Source organism: Epinephelus fuscoguttatus, linkage group LG1, assembly GCF_011397635.1.
Source record: "Epinephelus fuscoguttatus linkage group LG1, E.fuscoguttatus.final_Chr_v1".
Classification (NCBI taxonomy): domain Eukaryota; kingdom Metazoa; phylum Chordata; class Actinopteri; order Perciformes; family Serranidae; genus Epinephelus; species Epinephelus fuscoguttatus.
The window spans coordinates 52,381,118-52,400,036 of record NC_064752.1 but is presented as its reverse complement, the minus strand read 5'-3'; the positions used below and the strand labels follow the sequence as shown (position 1 = coordinate 52,400,036).

Below are 18,919 nucleotides of genomic sequence, written 5' to 3'. Positions count from 1 at the left end.
GCACAATTATTTAATGAAAATGTACAGAAAGGTAAAATCATCAAGTTTTGAAAAAGTATTGCAATTTAATTTTGTCTTTAATGTTATTATCTTATATATATATATATTATCTTTGCAATATGATTATCTTATATGTTATTACTATCCTAAAACATTCTCCAGGTCCTCTGAAACTCTGCCGAACTTATTTCCACCCTGCCCAGCAGCGGTACCGTGGCGAACGGTCCCTAACTGCAGGGAGAACGGAGCAGGTTTCCCCGGAGGTCCGCCACTTTTCCTGGTCCCACGTCTCCGCCACACTTTGACTTATTTCCACGCTGCCGACAGTGGGGCTTATATTCATTGTGCCAACAGTGGCTTGGAAAACCGCCTATAACCATGTCACACGGGGAAGAGGGAAGGCGGCTGGAGTTCCTCCAACATTTGCGGTTAGATTATCATATTTTTTTATTGACAAAAATATAGGCTGCTTTGGCTGATTTTTTTATGCGCACAGGTTGCTCACAGGTTGCTTCAGAAATCCTCTCCATCTGCTCCATGATGACATCATGGAGCAGATGGATGTGAAGACACCTTGCGCTCCTCCACCTTCAGCTTAAGGATGCCCAACAGGTGCACAGGTGAATTTAGGGCTGGATACATACTTGGCCAGTCCATCACCTTCACCTTCAGCTTCCTCAGCAAGGCAGTTGTCATCTACTAGGTGTGTTTTGGGTCATTATCATGTTGGAAAACTGCATTGCGGCTCAGTTTCCGAAGAGGGGCGATCAAACTCTGCCTGGAATTCATGTTTCCCTAAATGAACCGAGCTCATGATAATGACCCAAAACACACCTAGCAGATGACAACTGCCTTGCTGAGGAAGCTGAAGGTGAAGGTGATGGACTGGCCAAGTATGTATCCAGCCCTAAGCTCACCTGTGCACCTGTGAGTTGAGGGACAGCATAAAAAACAAGTGCCGGAAACGGCAAGGTAGTAGCCCCTCCAGTAAATAGACATCATCTTCAGCTACTTGTGTATTTTAAATAAATACAAAAAATAGTGCACCAACAAATCTTACAAATCTATTTAGGCTGACACATGTTAGTGTACCATTTGTGGTGCCTGGCCAATACAGGTGAAGTTGATAGTAAAACTCTGATAAATTTAAATTTTACCTTACCTTTTACTGGTGTGTGTGTGTTGAGGGCAGCTTGGTTTCTAAAAAAAAACCAAAAAACATATCAACAATCACAAATGTGCTTTAATCAATCAATTGCACGATGGGAAGGTGATGATCAAACAAACTATTAATATATTTCATCACATAATGGAACTATTCAGTGCAAGAAAGTTTCAGAGCTCTTCCACTCCTGCCTGTCCACTGTCACTGCCAACGGAGAGGAGAAAGAGGCCCTTTTTACACAGAGATCGCGCAATATCAGCGCAACGAACACTATTCTATATTCTGCCTTTTGTTTCGTTTTGTTTTTAACACATAACCAAACAACACGGGCATAAAGGCGTAACATGCATGACGCCGCGGGCTCAGACAGGAGGGAGAAGCCTGAACAGACCCACTGTTCACCAGCGCATTTATCTGCGCTGAACAATAAGTCAATCTGCCCCTCAGCTCCTCTTTAATCACACGTAGAGCGGATCTTTATAACATAATAATCTAATTAATTTATACCGTCAAGCTTTTTATAAGCAGGACGTCGCTTTTTCTGTAGCAATGAAGTTAAAAAGACCATCGCCTTGCTTAAACTCCCTAACAAAAAGAAAAAAATGATAAGTTACTCCCTAATGGACGCGAACATGAACATGAACAGGTGCCGGGCCCGACAGCTTCCTCCCTCCTCCTCCTCCTCCCGGTCGAGAGGCAGACGAGTGGGAGAACATATGGGGACAATATGCACCTCTTGTAACTCACTTCATTTTGCGCTAATTAATCGGTTAGTTAACGTTACCGCTTAATGAGTGTGGCGCTATTGAAAGCAGAATGAAGTGAACTGATGCCATTTGTCAGCAAAATTTCCAACCAACGGCTAGCTAGCTCGCTAACATGCTAACATATTCCCAATAAGCAAAACGAACAAAACATGAAATATGCATCGAATGAATGAATAAATGAATTCGCATTGGCTACGATAAAGTTGCTAGTTTAAATATAAATATACTTACTTGATGATGGCGCACGGTTCCAGCTCTGAAGAAGATGTCAGCCAGCTTCTTTGTTCAATTTCAGATTTGCGTGATCACGCAACGCCGTCATGATGCCCCCGCGTCATCATGCCATACGGCGGCGCATGCGTGTTACATAAAATGACGATGCTAACATAGTATTTGCAGTTAACTGAACAGATTACTATGAGTTTCTAAGTATATTTTTAAGTTGAAGTTGTTGTAACTCATCTTGCTTTGTTGTAATGGACAATGAGTTCACTCAGCATGATTACACTAGTCCATCTGACTAAAACCCCAAATCCCTTTTTACAGTGCAGTCATCCTGTGTCTGAGGTTCTCGCTGCCTCTCTTAGGTCCCGTACGGGTGGGACCGGAGCTCGCTTGACTCGACTGGCGTGGATCCATGTATGCTGGCCTTTGACCTTAACCGCCATTCTCGTGACCAACAAAACCTGCGTCGGTGGTCCGTAACGTGGTTCTCCTGGGGTCACCTTCAGGCTCCTCACCAGCACGTAGTCCCCCGGCTGGAAAGAATGCGTTGCTTCCTCCGCCAGCACTGGAAGGGCATCAGTCACCTGTGTAGAATACTCAGAAACAAAGTGGTATAAGTGTTTGACATATTCTTGTTGACATTCCTGCAATTGTGTTAAATCAACCACTGGCTTATCATTCATTAAAACTCCCAAAGCAAAGGGACGTCCCATTAATACCTCATGCGGTGATAAACCAGTGGTTTTATTTGGCATTGACCTTATTGACATTAGTACTAATGGCAATGCCTCTAACCAATTCATTTTCTTTGATTGGTATAGCTTCGTCAGTTTATCTTTAATTGTTCCATTTCTTCTTTCCACTTGTGCAGAACTTTGCGGGTGATATGGGATATGAAAAGGGGTCCATGTCATTGGTTCGACATCCCATTAGTCCGACTGTCCGCGGTGCTGAACGCTTCACGGTGGGCGTATGGTGCGCCGCGACCGGCTTGAGGCAAAGCAGGCTCACGGCTCTTTTTCATTTTAACCCACACCATGATCTTTGCCTGACCCTAACCAAGTGGTTTTTGTCCCTAAACCTAACCAGACCTTAACCACAGGGCATCATGATGATTTCGGAACGGACTTCGGAACAATGGGTTTAATATGGTCGGAACAATGGGATGTTGAACCAATGGGCTGTTGAACTAATGGGCAGTTCCCATGACAAGTCCAGGTAATCCCTATCGCTGCAGACAATAACTTTGTTACCTTAGTTGTAAAAGGTGTGCCATTATCTGAGTCAATTCCAACAGGCAAGCCAAATCTTAATAATAATATGTTCCAGTAAACACTTAACCACAGTTTGGGCATTTTCTTTCCGAGCTGGAAATGTTTCAGGCCACTTAGAAAACCTATCAACAACAACCAAAAGATAGGAATAACCTTTAAATTTTGGCATATGCGTAAAATCAATCTGTAATTGCTGAAATGGTCCGCTAGGTGGGGGCAAATGTTGATGCTTTGGTGCGTTCATGTCCGGATTACACCTAGCACAGACCAAACATCTCTTTACAAACTCTTTGGCCTGTTGTTCAACTCCAGTTGCAAAAAAAAGCTTAGAAATATAATCTGATATTCCCTTGCAATTTACATGCGTCAGGCCATGCACATAGTTAATCAGTGGATCATATGCTATCTTTGGCAATGCTATTGTTCCATCTCCAAATTTCCACAGTTGATCAGCATCCTGATAACATCCCCTCTTTTTCAGTTCCACGATTTAATTTCAACCTCAGATGCCTGCGTTTGAAATGCAATGAGATCATTAATTGTAAATGGAGGCCCTAATACTTGTGACGCAATTACAACATTCATCCATGAAGGAAAGTCTGCCTGCAATACAACATTTTTTGCACATGCATCAGCTAAGTTGTTGCCTCTAGCAACCTTTGAATCCACCTTAGCATGTCCTGCGCACTTCACTATTGCAATGTGTGCTGGTAGCATCATAGCTGCTAAGAGCTCCTTAATCAGAGCTGCATGTTGAATTGGCTTCCCAGCAGTTGTCACAAAGCCCCTGTTTTCCCATATTTTACTAAAATCATGTGCTGCTGAAAATGCATATTTTGAGTGCGTATAGATTGTTACTGCTTTATTTTCTGCTAACAAACAGGCTCTGGTCAATGCAATCAATTCAGCTGCTTGCGCTGATTTCACTGGCAGCTTATATGCCTCCAAACAGCGACCCTCTTCATCCACCACTGCATAACCTGATAGATAGTCTGTTGCAAATCTGCTCTGATACTAGACGTGGAGTTAATTAATTCCATGCAATCATGCTCAATCTCCATTTCCTCCTCCTGTTTGCCCTGCAACAATGTTTTCAAATACACAGCTGGATTCAAGTGTACTGCTGTTGAAATGGTGAGATTTTGAGTTCCAGTCAAAATGTGTTCATAATTACTTCTCCTTTGACTGGTCATGTGTTGTGATGTTGAGCAAGATTATGTTAACTGCATGTGAGGTATGAAGAATCATGGGATATCTGAGCACAATCGTTTGTGCTTTCTCAACCATCATCACAGCTGCTGCCACAGCACACAAGCAAGATACCATGCCTTTTACAATTAATGGCAGCGTTTTACTGTAATAAACTACAGGTCTTGGTTTCTCCCCGTGCATCTGAGCCAACACAGCAACAGCCACATTTCCATCCTCTGCCACATATAGGTGAAAGCTCATCTTGTAATTTGGCAAGCCCAAAGCTGGAGCCGAACACAGCGTGTACTTCACATGTCTGAAAGCATGCCTCATTTCTTCCGTCCATTGAATAGTCAGGGGTGTATCTTTCAGTGTCGCCGCCCTCAAAACAGCATTATATGCTGCATATTCTGGCAACCATGCTCTGCAATAATTCACCAGTCCGAGGATGGAAAGCAGTTCTTTCTTTGTCTTTGGTCTTTGAATGTCTTTGATCGCCTGGATCCTCTCAGGGGATAAATAACGACAGCCGTCTTTCAGTACATATCCCAAATAATGAACAGAGGTTTGACAAAACTGAAGTTTTGCCAGTGATGCTCTATGGCTACCCACAGCAAGATACCTCAGCAGAGTGAGAGAGTCTCTGATGCAGTCTTCTTCTGATGACGATGCAATAGTAATGTCATCCACATACTGCGCTAACACAGATGAACCAGGTAAAACCAAGTTAGATAAATGTTTCTGCACTGCTGCTGCATAGACAGTGGGACTATCCACAAATCCCATGCTTAATCTTGTGAATCAATATTGGCTACCACAATATGTGAATGCAAACAAATCCTGTGTATTCTCATGTACTGGAATTGAATAATATGCTGAGCATAAATCCACAACAGTGTGCCACTTAGAATCAGCTGGTATCACAACCAAAATTGCGTTCACATCAGGCACAACTGGAGCTAGAGGAAACACTGCCTCATTAATTTTCCTCAAATCTTGTGTAAATCTGTATTTCTTTGTTCCGGATTTCAAAATTGGATTTATACAGTAGGAGTATTATTTTGTGACTGACATGGAACAATCACTCCTTGTTCTAGTAAACTTTCAATCACTGGTCGAATCCCTTCCTCTTTCTCTTTTGAAAGTGGATATTGCTTCACATACACTGGGTATTGACCATAATTTATTTTTGCCTGATATGGCTCCACGTCTAATAGTCCCACATGATTTGCATGCTGGGCCCACAGTTGTGATGGTACAGAGGCTAAAATTGAAGGCTGTTTCACTGAGACCTCTGTGTTGTCTTTTATCTGAATTTGTGGCTTCACATCATTCTGCAATGTTTTGATGAAAAAATGTGAGGAATCCTCATACACCCAAACGATGTAATTTTTATTTCTCTCTTCATCATTTGGTATCATATTAAGAAACTGATAACAAGAATCAAGCATTACATCACTGTCAATCTCATCCTTTGTGATTGCACAAATGAAAGGCTCTATTTCTCCTTCAGCATCCTTCCACAGTAACATGAGTCCATGTGGAATTTCTTCCAATTGTTCACTAGACATAAGCCTATCTGAAAATGGCTTATCAATTGGTTTCATCATCAATATTTTAGAGGCTACAGCAGCATGACAAGCAGCCAACTCTTTAATTCCATCTACTGTGAAAAGTTTAGAAACAAAATCAACATTTAACAAAACAGATGTGGCTTTGTGACGCGCTGGAATGCACTTTGACAACAGCTGACACTTTTTGGGAAAGTCTGTGACTAAACCATCAAATCTGATAAAGGTTATTTAAATGCTGAGCCACAGCAAAAGAGGAATGGATTGGAATCATAAAAGAAACATATCGTAACCCTAATTTCTGGGGGAAGATAACTCATGTTGATACAGCAGCTCCTCATCATACACATAAACAGTATGTATGTTTCTGGAGTAAACCAGCCCCCTATAGTGAGTACCAAAAATACCAAAAATGGACCGTGGACCTTTTTTTTGGACTTTTATTTGAAATGCAATGCACAACATGCAACATTAACACATTAACAGTAATTGACTGTTTCAATGTTTGTCTCTGCCTTTTTCCTTCTTGTCTGTATTATATAATACAAATACATAAATAAATATATGCTGTATTTAAAATATTACGTTGCAACCAAGAACTGTATGGTTTTGACACTTTTGTAGTTTGTTAAAAAGGGACATACAATAAAATATTTTAAAAAATCTCTCAAATTTTAGGGGTGCTGGGATTCAATTTAAGGGTGCTTCAGTACCCCCAAAAATGGGCTAGAAACACCTATGGACATAGCAGGAGTTAATCATAAATTGTTGATGTATGCAGACAATATAATAATTTACTTGTCTGAGCATGAACAGTCAATTGAATCATTGATGAATATAATTGGAGAATTTGGAACCATCTCAGGCTATACATTGAATGTTAATAAATCAGAAGTAATGATTATGAGCGGTACAATTAGTGATGAACTAAAACACAAATACACATTTCATTGGGATGTGGAAAGGATAAAAAATATTGGGAATAATATAACAAAGAATTTGAACTACTTGTTGGCAAAGAATTTTGATGAATTAATAAGCCAAATCAAACAGGACTTAAACAGATGGTCCATTATCCCATTTTCCTTATGGAAAAGAGTCAAAATTATACAGATGAACATATAACCAAGATTTCTGTTTCTTTTTAAAGCTCTACTCATATATATTGTCTCTAACATCTTCAAACAGTGGGATTCTATTATAAGGAAGTTTATATGGGATGGCAGGAAACCAAGAATAAAAATGAATTATCTTAAACTGCCAAAAGAAATGGGTGGCCTAGACCTTCCAAACTTGCAAGCTTATTATCAAGCAGCACAAGTAAGAAATGTTAAAATGTGGATGGTAGAATGTCCACATATAAAATGGAGAGAGATGAAAGTAAACTGTGGAGATATACCATTAACTGCTCTCTTTTTTTCCAAATACAAAAAATCATACACTGAGAACTTAGACAATAGATGGGTAGTTGCTACACTTAAGGTTTGGAGGGAAGTCATAATTTAAAATTAAATGAAGATGTACTTTTTTTGAAAGAAATGGGGAGTGATCCTGACTTCTCTCCTAAATAAAATGGATCAGACATTTAATATATGGGCTTCTAAAGGATTATGTAAATTTGGACAAATGTTTGGGGATAAAGAAATTAAATCCTTTGAACAGTTATCGTTGCAATATGGTTTATCGAAGTCTAATTTGTTTCGATTCTTCCAAGTGAGAAGTTAACTTTTTGATGTTTAAAAAAAAGAAATCTATTCAAGAAATAAACCCCTTGATAAAATACATGCTTAAGATATATGATTGTGGTACTGAAACAAAACTCTTAACTAAATTAGTTGAACTAATACAAGCTAACCATCAAGATAAACAAATGTCTCTCAATGTTAAAAACAAATGGGAAAATGAAATTCTTTGTAATATCTCACCAGCAGATTGGGAACAAATGTGTAAAAACATACATGAAACAACTAACTCAAATTACTGGAAAGAATTTGCATGGAAGATTATAAATCAATATTTTAGGACACCCCAAATTCAAAGAAAATATAAAGTAACTTAACTTCAAGCTGTTGGAGAAAAGGCAGGGAGCAAATAGCACACCACAGTCATGTATTTTGGTCATGTAAAGTTATAGGTGGTTTCTGGGAAAATTCTGTTAGAGAATTGTCAAATATTTTTGGCATCTCTTTTAATAAAAATCTATTAGTTCTATTACTTGGAAAACTGCCAGAAAACATCAGGAAGAATGATGTTCATTTGTTTTCAATAATAAGAGTAGCATTAATCAAACAAATTACAAAAAACTGGTTAAAAGATGATAATTTAAGTAATTCCAAATTGAAGGATCTTGTAAATGAGATATACGGAATGGAAAAAATAACAATGAGAATTAGAAATCAAGTTTATATTTTTAAAGAAAGATGGGAAAAATGGGTGAGGTACATAACAAACAATATCTCTAATGATTTGTAAAATATATTTTTTTTATTCTTTTATGACACCTGTAATAAATTCCTCATTGTCTTTGTTTCTGAATATAGGCATATGCATTTGTAAGTACTCAGTCTACATGTGTTAGTTGTTATGGTACCTTGTGCATGTATTGATGAAAATATATCCTCTGACTGAAACCTTATGCAATTAATTGAACTATTTTTTTTTTTTTTTTTTTTTTTTTAAAAGTAAGTCCTTTAAATATATATTGGAGGTATCTGTCTATCACTGGGGGAAGGATGTTCACTTGTATGGCACTTTGTTGTAGTTTTTTCTGTTACGATCACTACTTTAAACTAGCAGAGGCAAAATAATTTTATATATTGTTGTTAAATTTAATTTTAATTCTGAAGTGTCTCTTATTGCTTTTGGCCTCAAAAATCCATCATTCTGATTTATCACACACTTGTTTTGTGTAGAGCCTTTACCTCCACCTTCTTTTTTAACTCTCTAGCGCCAGTGTGTGCAGTATGCTCTCAAGGCCCGACCACTGCGATGTTATATTCCCAAAAACCCCTACCAGTATCAGGTGTGGTACATCGTCACCTCCTGCTACTTTGAGTATCTGATGTTCCTCCTTATTATGCTCAACACCATGTGTCTGGGAATGCAGGTATGAATACAACACACATCACAAGCATAAAGCAGACTGTTTATCTTTCTGTGTCTTTGTCTGTCTGTCATATCTCTAATGCATTATAAGCACATTCATAGGACATTATAATGTATGCATTATAATATATTGTGCATTTATAAGGCTTTATGCAACTCCTAATAAATGTTCATCATTATGCATGACAATTTATACCAAGACTCATAAAGTATTACAAGTGGTGGACATAATGTATTATAAGTTAGGCATTCATAATGCAATATACCTTCATACCAAAGTAACAATGCTGTTTAAAAGAAGAATCTGAGTCCTATGTGACTCAGCACATGATAACTACCGTATCGTTAGCCAGGTGTAAAGACACAAAGAGAACTGCTCTAATGTATGATAACAGACTACACATTCTGAGTTTTTGAAATGTAATAATGTCTTAAAAACACTGATAATATGTTTTATGCACAGTTATGAGGACTGCTTCACTATTGCCCTGTATAGTGGCAAGAAAAGAAAGTAACTGTCCAGTCGGAGTTGAGTATGTACATTCTATGCTTAGCTAAATACTCCAATAAGCTTCAGGCTGGTCAGAAGCAACAAAGAACATGTCACTTGAGGTCAAGTGTGTGAACAGGGCAACAGGAAAGCTGAGTCAGTCATGTGGTCCTGAACCTTTTACCAAATGATTTCACCAAATGTGTGAAAAGTACATACAAGTTCAATCACTCTGTCTTGATATTTATGCTGCTGTCATCTGTACCTCTTTAACCCCCAGCACTGTAACCAGTCAGACCATGTTACTCACCTGTCTGACATGCTGAATGTGATTTTCACTGTACTCTTCACTGTGGAGATGATCCTTAAACTCATGGCCTTCAAAGCCAAGGTGGGTCAAACTTCATCAAATTATTAAATTTTTTGAGATTCACAAGGACTGACTGTGATTCAGTGATAATATATGTACCAATAAGGTTCAACTTTGTTAGAGAGAAGCCTGCTGTGATCCACTAAACACAAATCTACAGTGCAGTATCAGCAAATACATATGTAAGCCAAAAAAAACAACAAACACACGCATGCACGCACGCACACGCGCGTGCACGCACACGCACACACACACACACACACAGGAGTCACTCAGGCCACACATTTATACTTTTTAGTACATGTAGAATTCAATTCAATTTTTTTGTTGCGTGGAATCACAAATATAATTTCAGTAAAATGAATAGTTGAAAGTTCCTTCAATATTTAGTAGAGGTAGTAAATGTCTATGTTTACAAAGCAGGATCTTCATTTAGGATCCTTGCGGCTTGAGGGCAGAAGCTCTCAGTGCTGCCTGGTGTAACCAGTACCTTCTTCCTGACCTCAGCAGAGTAAAAGGGCAGTTATGTGGGTGGCTGGGATCTTCTGGCCTTATATTTGCAGCTTCTGGTATGCAGCAGTGCCTACGTTGAGTTTAGCTGAACAAATAAGTCTTTGAGGGACCTTGTGTTCTTGTTCGGTGCTGTTCCGTGCCAGGTAGTGATGTTCCCCATCAAGATGCTCTCACTGGTGCAAGAATAGAAATTCCTCAGTTTTTCAGTCAATCAGTCGATCAATTTTATTTATAAAGCCCAATATCACAAATCACAATTTGCCTTAGAGGGCTTTACAGTATAGGACATCCCTCTGACCCTCACAGCAGATAAGGAAAAACTCCCCCCAAAAAAACCTTTAACGGGGAAAAAAATGAAGGGAGACCCACATTTTCTTTAGTTGTCTCTGATTGAACAGTCTCTGCCTTGTCTTTTTAACCATTGAGTCAGTATGTAGTGCCCAGGTCAGGCTCTCAGTGATGTAGACACCGAGGTATTTGAAGCTATTCTTCCTCTCCCCCAAGGACCCGCTGAGAGGAGCACAGTTCCTCGGCTGCTTCTTCTTTTGTTTCTTTCTAAACTCCACTATCATCTCCTTTGTTATGCTGACATTTAGGCATAGGTTATTGTCTTGTATTTGTTGTGAATGTGCACTGTAGAAATTTGTGCACTTAGATAGTCTTATATCATCTTATTATCGTGCACAACTTAAATATGATTCAGTGTAGAAAGGTTTCTTTTTTCAGACAATGAGTTTTTTAGGAGATGAAGTTTATCTTGACATATTTCGACTGTCACTGCAGTCTTCTTCAGAAGCGTCATCTGACATGTCTTTATTAGCTGGTAGTATCCCGGAGGTGCTGGTCACGCCCCCCGCCGCCCGGTGTTCTTTGTAGGACACAGGCGGCGGGGGGCGTGACCAGCCTGGCAATCCGATTTGCCACACCTCCGGGATACTACCAGCTAATAAAGACACGTCATGATGCACATCAGATGACGCTTCTGAAGAAGACTGCAGTGACAGTCGAAACATGTCAAGGTAAACTACATCTCCTAAAAAACTCATTGTCTGAAAAAAGAAACCTTTCTACACTGAATCTAATTTGAGTAGACAAAATGAACCTATTTACACAACTTAAATATGAAATTTAAGTAAAAATGAGTTCTAAGCAAGCACACACACACACAAAAAAAAACACCAACAAGTTTACTTACAGTGGCATTCATGTTTATTACTATTACTACAGCCACATATACCAAACACTACAGTTACAGCATTTTACAAACAATACACAAGAGGGAAAAAGGAGACTGGACCACAATGTTTCAGTTTCAGTTTCAGTTTATTTAGAGTTTAAAATCACCATGGTAGATACATGGTCTCAATACACTTCACAGAATCAATTACAATAAAAACAATCAAGGGAAAGAGTAGACAGCCAAATAAGCAAAAACACACAAAAAGACAAAGGAAAAACAGACAAGGGTATAACGATTAGAAAACTCAAATTTCTCCAAAACATTGGGTAAAAGGTGTGTTTTAAGAAGTGTTTTCAAAATTGCAATGGAAGTGGATTCAGTAATATGTAGCGGGAGGCGATTCCATAAGTAAGGTGCACGGTAGGAGAAGACCCTGCAACCAATTGATTTTTTATTTACAGAGGGAATGGCCAGAAGGTGAGAGTTCAAAGAGTGCAGGGGACGAGGCGGAATATAGAGTGTGAGTAATTTGGATAGGTAGGATGGGGCCAGACCATGTAATGCCTTGTAAGTTAAAAGAAGGATCTTAAAATCAGCTCTGGCCTGGACAGGCAACCAGTGCAGAGATGCTAAGACAGGAGTTACATGACTGTATTTACTGGTTCAGGTCAAAATTCTAGCGGCAGTGTTCTGCACAAGTTGAAGACTATGGGTAGCAGATGCAGGGAGGCCAGAGAAAAGAACATTACAATAGTCTAATCTAGAAGACACAAGAGCATGGAGGACGATTTCAGCATTGCGACGCCCCCACCTGTCATCTGCAGAATTTCTCTGACGACTCTGCCATCGTCAGCCTCATCACAGATGGGGACGACAAGGAGTACAGAGAACTGAACCAGGACTTTGTGGACTGGTGCCTGAGGAACCACCTTCAGATCAACGCGGGTAAAATCAAAGAGCTGATGGTGGATTTCCGCAGGCGCAGACTCCTCCCCCCAACACCGGTGAACATCCAGGGAAAGGACATTGAGATGGTGACATCTTATAAGTACCTGGGTGTTCATCTTAACAATAAACTGGACTGGACTAATCACATAACAGCACTATACAGGAAAGGCTAAAGCAGACTCTACCTGCTGAGGCGGCTCAGGTCTTTTGGAGTGCAGGAGGCGCTCCTGAATACCTTCTTTGAAACTATGGTGGCATCAGCCATCTTTTACGGAGTGGTCTGCTGGGGCAGCAGCGTCTCGGCTGCAGGTAGGAAGAGACTGGACAAGCTGATCAAGAAGGCCAGCTCTGTCGTGGGATGCTCTCTGGACTCTGTGCAGGTGGTGGGAGAAAGGAGGATGACAGCCAAGCTGTCATTTCTGAGGACTAATGACTCCCATCCTCTGCAGGAAGAGATAAAAGCTCTGGAGAGCTCCTTCAGTGATAGACTGATTCACCCAAAGTGTGTGAAGGAATGCTATTGCAGGTCCTTCCTGCCTGCTGCTGTCAGACTACATAACCAGCACTGCTCACAGTAAACTGCACCATGGACACTTTTTTGACACTATGAACACTTTATGGACACCACAGCTTTTCTGCTGTTTTGCACATACAATCACTTGCACTAGATGTGCTCCCTTTATCCACTGCTCATTTTCATTCACTGCTGCTCATTATTATCCACTTCTCATTGTTATTATTATTATTGTTATTGTTATTTATTGTGGTTTCTTGTATTTTTGTACTTATTTTGCATGCCTAGTTTTTTAAGTTTTAAGTTTTTAAGTTTAAATTTTTGAAATCTTTAATCTGACTCTTTCCCCTTGACTGCTGTAACACTGGAATTTCTCAATTATGGCATCAGTAAAGGTGTATCTTATCTTGTCTTATCTTATCAAAACAGGGCGGATTTTAGCAATGTTATGGAGATGAAAAAAGGTTGATTTGGTGATCTCCCTGATATGAGGCTGAAAAGACAAAGTATGGTCAAAGGCAACTCCTAAGTTTCTTATGCACGAACTCTCCGTGATCATACATCCATCAACATTACAACAAAACTTTAGAGACAACTGATTGTAATTAGAGGGCTTGATCACCACTAGGTCAGTCTTGGCAGCGTTTAACATGAGAAGGTTCTGACTCATCCACAGTTTAATTTTACATACACATGCCTCTAGATTGCGGGTCTGAGACGGGTCATCAGGCTGTAGTGGCATGTACAGCTGGATGTCATCCGCATAGCATTGATATTTGATGCCACATTCTGAAATGATCCTTCCTAGAGGAAGCAAATGAATACAAAACAAAAGAGGGCCAAGGACAGAACCTTGGGGCACACCAGAGCTCACACTGGAGCATTCAGAGAATTATTGAAGTTAACACATTGGGTTCTGTTGGATAAATAAGAGTGGAACGATGAAAGTGCCGACCCATGGACTCCTACGCAGTGCTCTAGCCTATGTAAGAGGATAGTGTGATCTACGGTGTCAAATGCCGCACTTAAATCAAGCATTAAAAGTATGGAAGCAGACCCAGTATCTGCTGTGATCAGCAGATCATTAACAACTCTGGTCAGGGCAGTTTCGGTGGAATGACAGGATCAGAAGCCAGATTGGAATTTATCAAAAAGATTACTGGTGGCAAAACGAGTAGTCAGCTGACTGGCAACAATTCTCTCAAGTATTTTAGATGAAAAAGGAAGAGTGGAGACAGGTCGATAGTTGGCAAGAACCAGTGGGTCAGAGTTGGGTTTTTTGAGGAGCGGTTTAATGATTGCAGATTTATATGCTAATGGGACAGACCCCTCGGACAGAGACATGTTGAAGATGGTGCGTGTAGGACCATTTAAGATGTGAAAGAGTTCCTTAAAGAGGGCAGATGGGATAGGGTCTGATGTGCTCGTAGTGGGCTTAGAGGCTGCTACCAGTGAGGCTAAGGCCTCAGAGGAGATTGGTTCAAACTATGAAAGAGAGCTGGTGAACCGGGTCACAGGACGTAGATCAACTATGTTGCTAGAGGGGTGCTGATTAATAATCTCATTTCTGATTAAAGAGATTTTATCAGTGAAAAACTTAAGAAAATCATCAGCAGTAAAAGACGAGCTTAAAACATGGGACAACTGGGTCAGCTTAGCCACAGTATTAAACAGGACCTGTTGATTATTCTTATTCATCTCAATCAACTTGGAAAAATAAGCTGCCCTAGTAGTAGAAAGTGCACGTTTGTAACATTTAAAACCGTGGGACCAGGCAAGGCGAGAGGATTCGGATTTAGTAACACGCCACCTGTGTTCAAGTCTGTGACAAGTCCACTTTAGTGAGCGAGTGTGGTCTGAGAACCAGGGCACAGATTTCGTTTGCATGCCTTTACTGGTTTTAAGAGGGGCGAAAGACTCAAGTGTTTCTAGCATTGCACTATTTATGTTATCAGTGAGGCAGTTGAGAGGCACACTCATGGAGGAAGCTGATTCAAGTTTATCGTGTTTTGGTGAGACCAACAAATGCACCTCAGTGGCCTACATCGACAGGCAGGGTGAAGTTGGGTCAACTGCCCTGTCAAGGATAGTGGAGATCCTGTGGTCGTGGGTCTCAGATCACCTGTTGTCTCTAAAGGCTCTTCACGTTAAGCCACACTCACTGCCCACTATGGTTCTCCCTGGTGCCACAAGATGACCCCCTTCTGAGGGTAGATGTGTTTGCACATGGGTCATGGTGAAGAAAGCTGCTCTACGCCTATTTGCCCCTCTGTCTCGTCAATCAATCAATCAATTTTATTTATAAAGCCCAATATCACAAATCACAATTTGCCTCACAGGGCTTTACAGCATACGACATCCCTCTGTCCTTATGACCCTCGCAGCGGATAAGGAAAAACTCCCCCCCCAAAAAACCCTTTAATGGGGAAAAAAAACACGGTAGAAACCTCAGGAAGAGCAACTGAGGAGGGATCCCTCTTCCAGGACGGACAGACATGCAATACAGCGGGTAAAATAAATATTGAACACGTCACCATTTTTCTCAGTAAATATATTTCTAAAGGTGCTATTGTCATGAAATTTTCACCAGATGTCGGTAACAACCCATGCAATCCACGCATGCAAAGAAACCAAAATAAATAATTTCAGAAATTAAAGTTATGTGTAATGAAATGGAATGACACAGGGAAAAAGTATTGAACACGCTTACTGAAATTTATTTAATACTTCGTACAAAAGCCTTTGTTGGTAATGACAGCTTCAAGACGCCTCCTGTATGGAGAAACTAGTCGCATACATTGCTCAGGTGTGATTTTGGCCCATTCTTCCGCACAAACAGTCTTCAAATCTTGAAGTTTCCGTGGGCCTCTTCTGTGAACTCTGATCTTTAGTTCTTTCCACAGATTTTCTATTGGATTCAAGTCAGGTGATTGGCTGGGCCATTCTAGCAGCTTTATTTTCTTTCTCTGAAACCAGTTGAGTGTTTCCTTGGCTGTGTGTTTGGGATCATTGTCTTGCTGAAATGTCCACCCTCGTTTCATCTTCATCATCCTGGTAGATGGCAGCAGATTTTTATCAAGAATGTCTCGGTCCATTCATCCTTCCTTCAATTATATGAAGTTTGCCAGTGCCGTATGCTGAAAAACAGCCCCACACCATGATGTTCCCACCTCCAAACTTCACTGTTGGTATGGTGTTTTTGGGGTGATGTGCAGTGCCATTTGACCTCCAAACATGGTGTGTATTATGGCATCCAAGAATTCAATTTTGGTCTCATCTGACCAGACTATATTCTCCCAGTATTTCACAGGCTTGTCTAAATGTTGTGCAGCAAACTTTAAACGTGCTTCAACATGCTTTTTCTTCAGCAATGGAGTCTTGCGTGGTGAGCGTGCATACAGGCCATGGCGGCTGAATGCATTACTTATTGTTTTCTTTGAAACAATTGTACCTGCTAATTCTAGGTCTTTCTGAAGCTCTCCACAAGTGGTCCTTGGCTCTTGGACAACTCTTCTGATAATTCTTTTCATTCCTCTGTCAGAAATCTTGTGAGGAGCACCTGGTCGTGGCCGATTTATGGTGAAATGATGTTCTTTCCACTTCCGGATTATCGCCCCAACAGTGCTCACTGGAACATTCAGAAGTTTAGAAATCCTTCTGTAACCAATACCATCAGTATGCTTTGCAACAATAAGGTTGTGAAGGTCTTGAGACAGCTCTTTGGTTTTACCCATCATGAGATGCTTCTTGTGTGACACCTTGGTAATGAGACACCTTTTTATAGGCCATCATTTGGGACTGAACCAGCTGATATTAATTTGCACTGACAAGTGGCAGGATTGCTTTCTAATTACTGATAGATTTCAGCTGGTGTCTTGGCTTTCCATGCCTTTTTGCACCTCCCTTTCGTCATGTGTTCAATATTTTTTTCCTGTGTCATTTCACATTATTACACATAACTTAATTTATGGACATCTATGGTTTGATTTCTTTGCATGTGTGGATTGCATGGGTTGTTACCGACATCTGGGGAAAATTTCATGACAATAGCACCTTTAGAAATATAGTTACTGAGAAAAATGGTGACGTGTTCAATATTTATTTTACCCACTGTAGATGTCGTACAGAACAGATCAACATGATAAAATTAACAGTAATCCGTATGACACAATGAGACAGAAAGAGAGACAGAGAAAGAGAGACAGAGACGGAGAGAGATGCAGGACAGACGGTAATGACAGTGACAACATTACTGAAAGTAATAATATTATAATTATGATTCTGGCTATTGTGGTACAATATGTTGAAAGTATATATTAATATCTGATAGGATATGTATGTGACAATAATCATATGTGTATAATAAGAGTAGAAGCATGACCAATGATAACAACAGCAGCAGCAAGAGGCATCTGGCAAGACCACGGCAGCAGCACAACCACGCATGTCACACTATTCAGGCACCGCTGTGATATGAGTTAACCTGCGAGACAGTGGAGCACAAAGGCTCCGGAGAAGAAGCCGAGTTAGTGACATGCAGTACGGCCGAGTTATCAAGATGTAGTAACAGGACATGAGAGAGAGGGAAGGAGAGAAGGTGCCCGATGTATTATAGGAGGTCCCCCGGCAGACTAGGCCTAAGTCAGCCTAACTACACTGAACAAAAATATAAACGCACCACTTTTGTTTTTGCTCTCATTTTTCATGAGCTGAACTCAAAGATCTTAAACATTTTCTATACACACAAAAGACCATTTCCTCACAAATATTGTTCACAAATCTGTCTAAATCTGTGTTAGTGAGCACTTCTCCTTTGCCGCAATAATCCATCCCACCTCACAGGTGTGGCATATCAAGATGCTGATTAGACAGTATGAATATTGCACAGGTGTGCCTTAGGCTGGCCACAATAAAAGGCCACTCTGAAATGTGCAGTTTTATCACACCGCACAATGCCACAGATGTCGCAAGTTTTGAGGGAGCGTGCAATTGGCATGCTGATTGCAGGAATGTCCACCAGAGCTGTTTCCTGTGAATTGAATGTTCATTTCTCTACCATAAGCAATCTCCAAAGGCGTTTCAGACAGTTTGGCAGTACATCCAACCGGCCTCACAACCACAGACCACGTGTAACCACACCAGCCCAGGACCTCCACATCCAGCATGTTCACCTCCAAGATCGTCTGAGACCAGCCACCCGGACAGCTGCTGCAACAATCGGTTTGCATAACCAAAGAATTTCTGCACAAACTGTCAGAAACCGTCTCAGGGAAGCTCATCTGCGTCTCAGGGAAGCTCATCTGCATGAAAAATGGGAGCAAAAACAAAAGTGGTGCGTTTATATTTTTGTTCAGTGTATAAGCTTTATCAAAGAGGAAAGTCTTAAGTCCAGTCTTAAATGTGGAGACGGTGTCTGCCTCTCGGACTGCAACAGAAAGATGATTCCACAGGAGAGGAGCCTGATAGCTGAAGGCTCTGTCTCCTGATCTACTTTTGGAGACTTTAGGGACCACGAGTAACCCCGCATTCTCAGAGTGCAGTGTTCTGGTGGGATAATATGACACTATGAGCTCTGTAAGATATGACGGAGCCTGACCATTTAGAGC

The 18,919-nt window shown here is 40.5% G+C and overlaps 1 protein-coding gene across 1 annotated transcript in view; it reads left to right on the top strand.

Annotated features, from left to right (window-relative positions):
• LOC125886092 (dihydropyridine-sensitive L-type skeletal muscle calcium channel subunit alpha-1-like) overlaps positions 1–18,919 on the top strand; it is a 542,543-nt gene that overhangs the window by 285,231 nt on the left and 238,393 nt on the right. The window contains exons 26-27 of the mRNA XM_049572040.1: positions 9,141–9,299; positions 10,069–10,179. Coding sequence (XP_049427997.1) covers positions 9,141–9,299; positions 10,069–10,179 — 270 coding nt within the window. The remainder of the gene's footprint in view (positions 1–9,140; positions 9,300–10,068; positions 10,180–18,919) is intronic.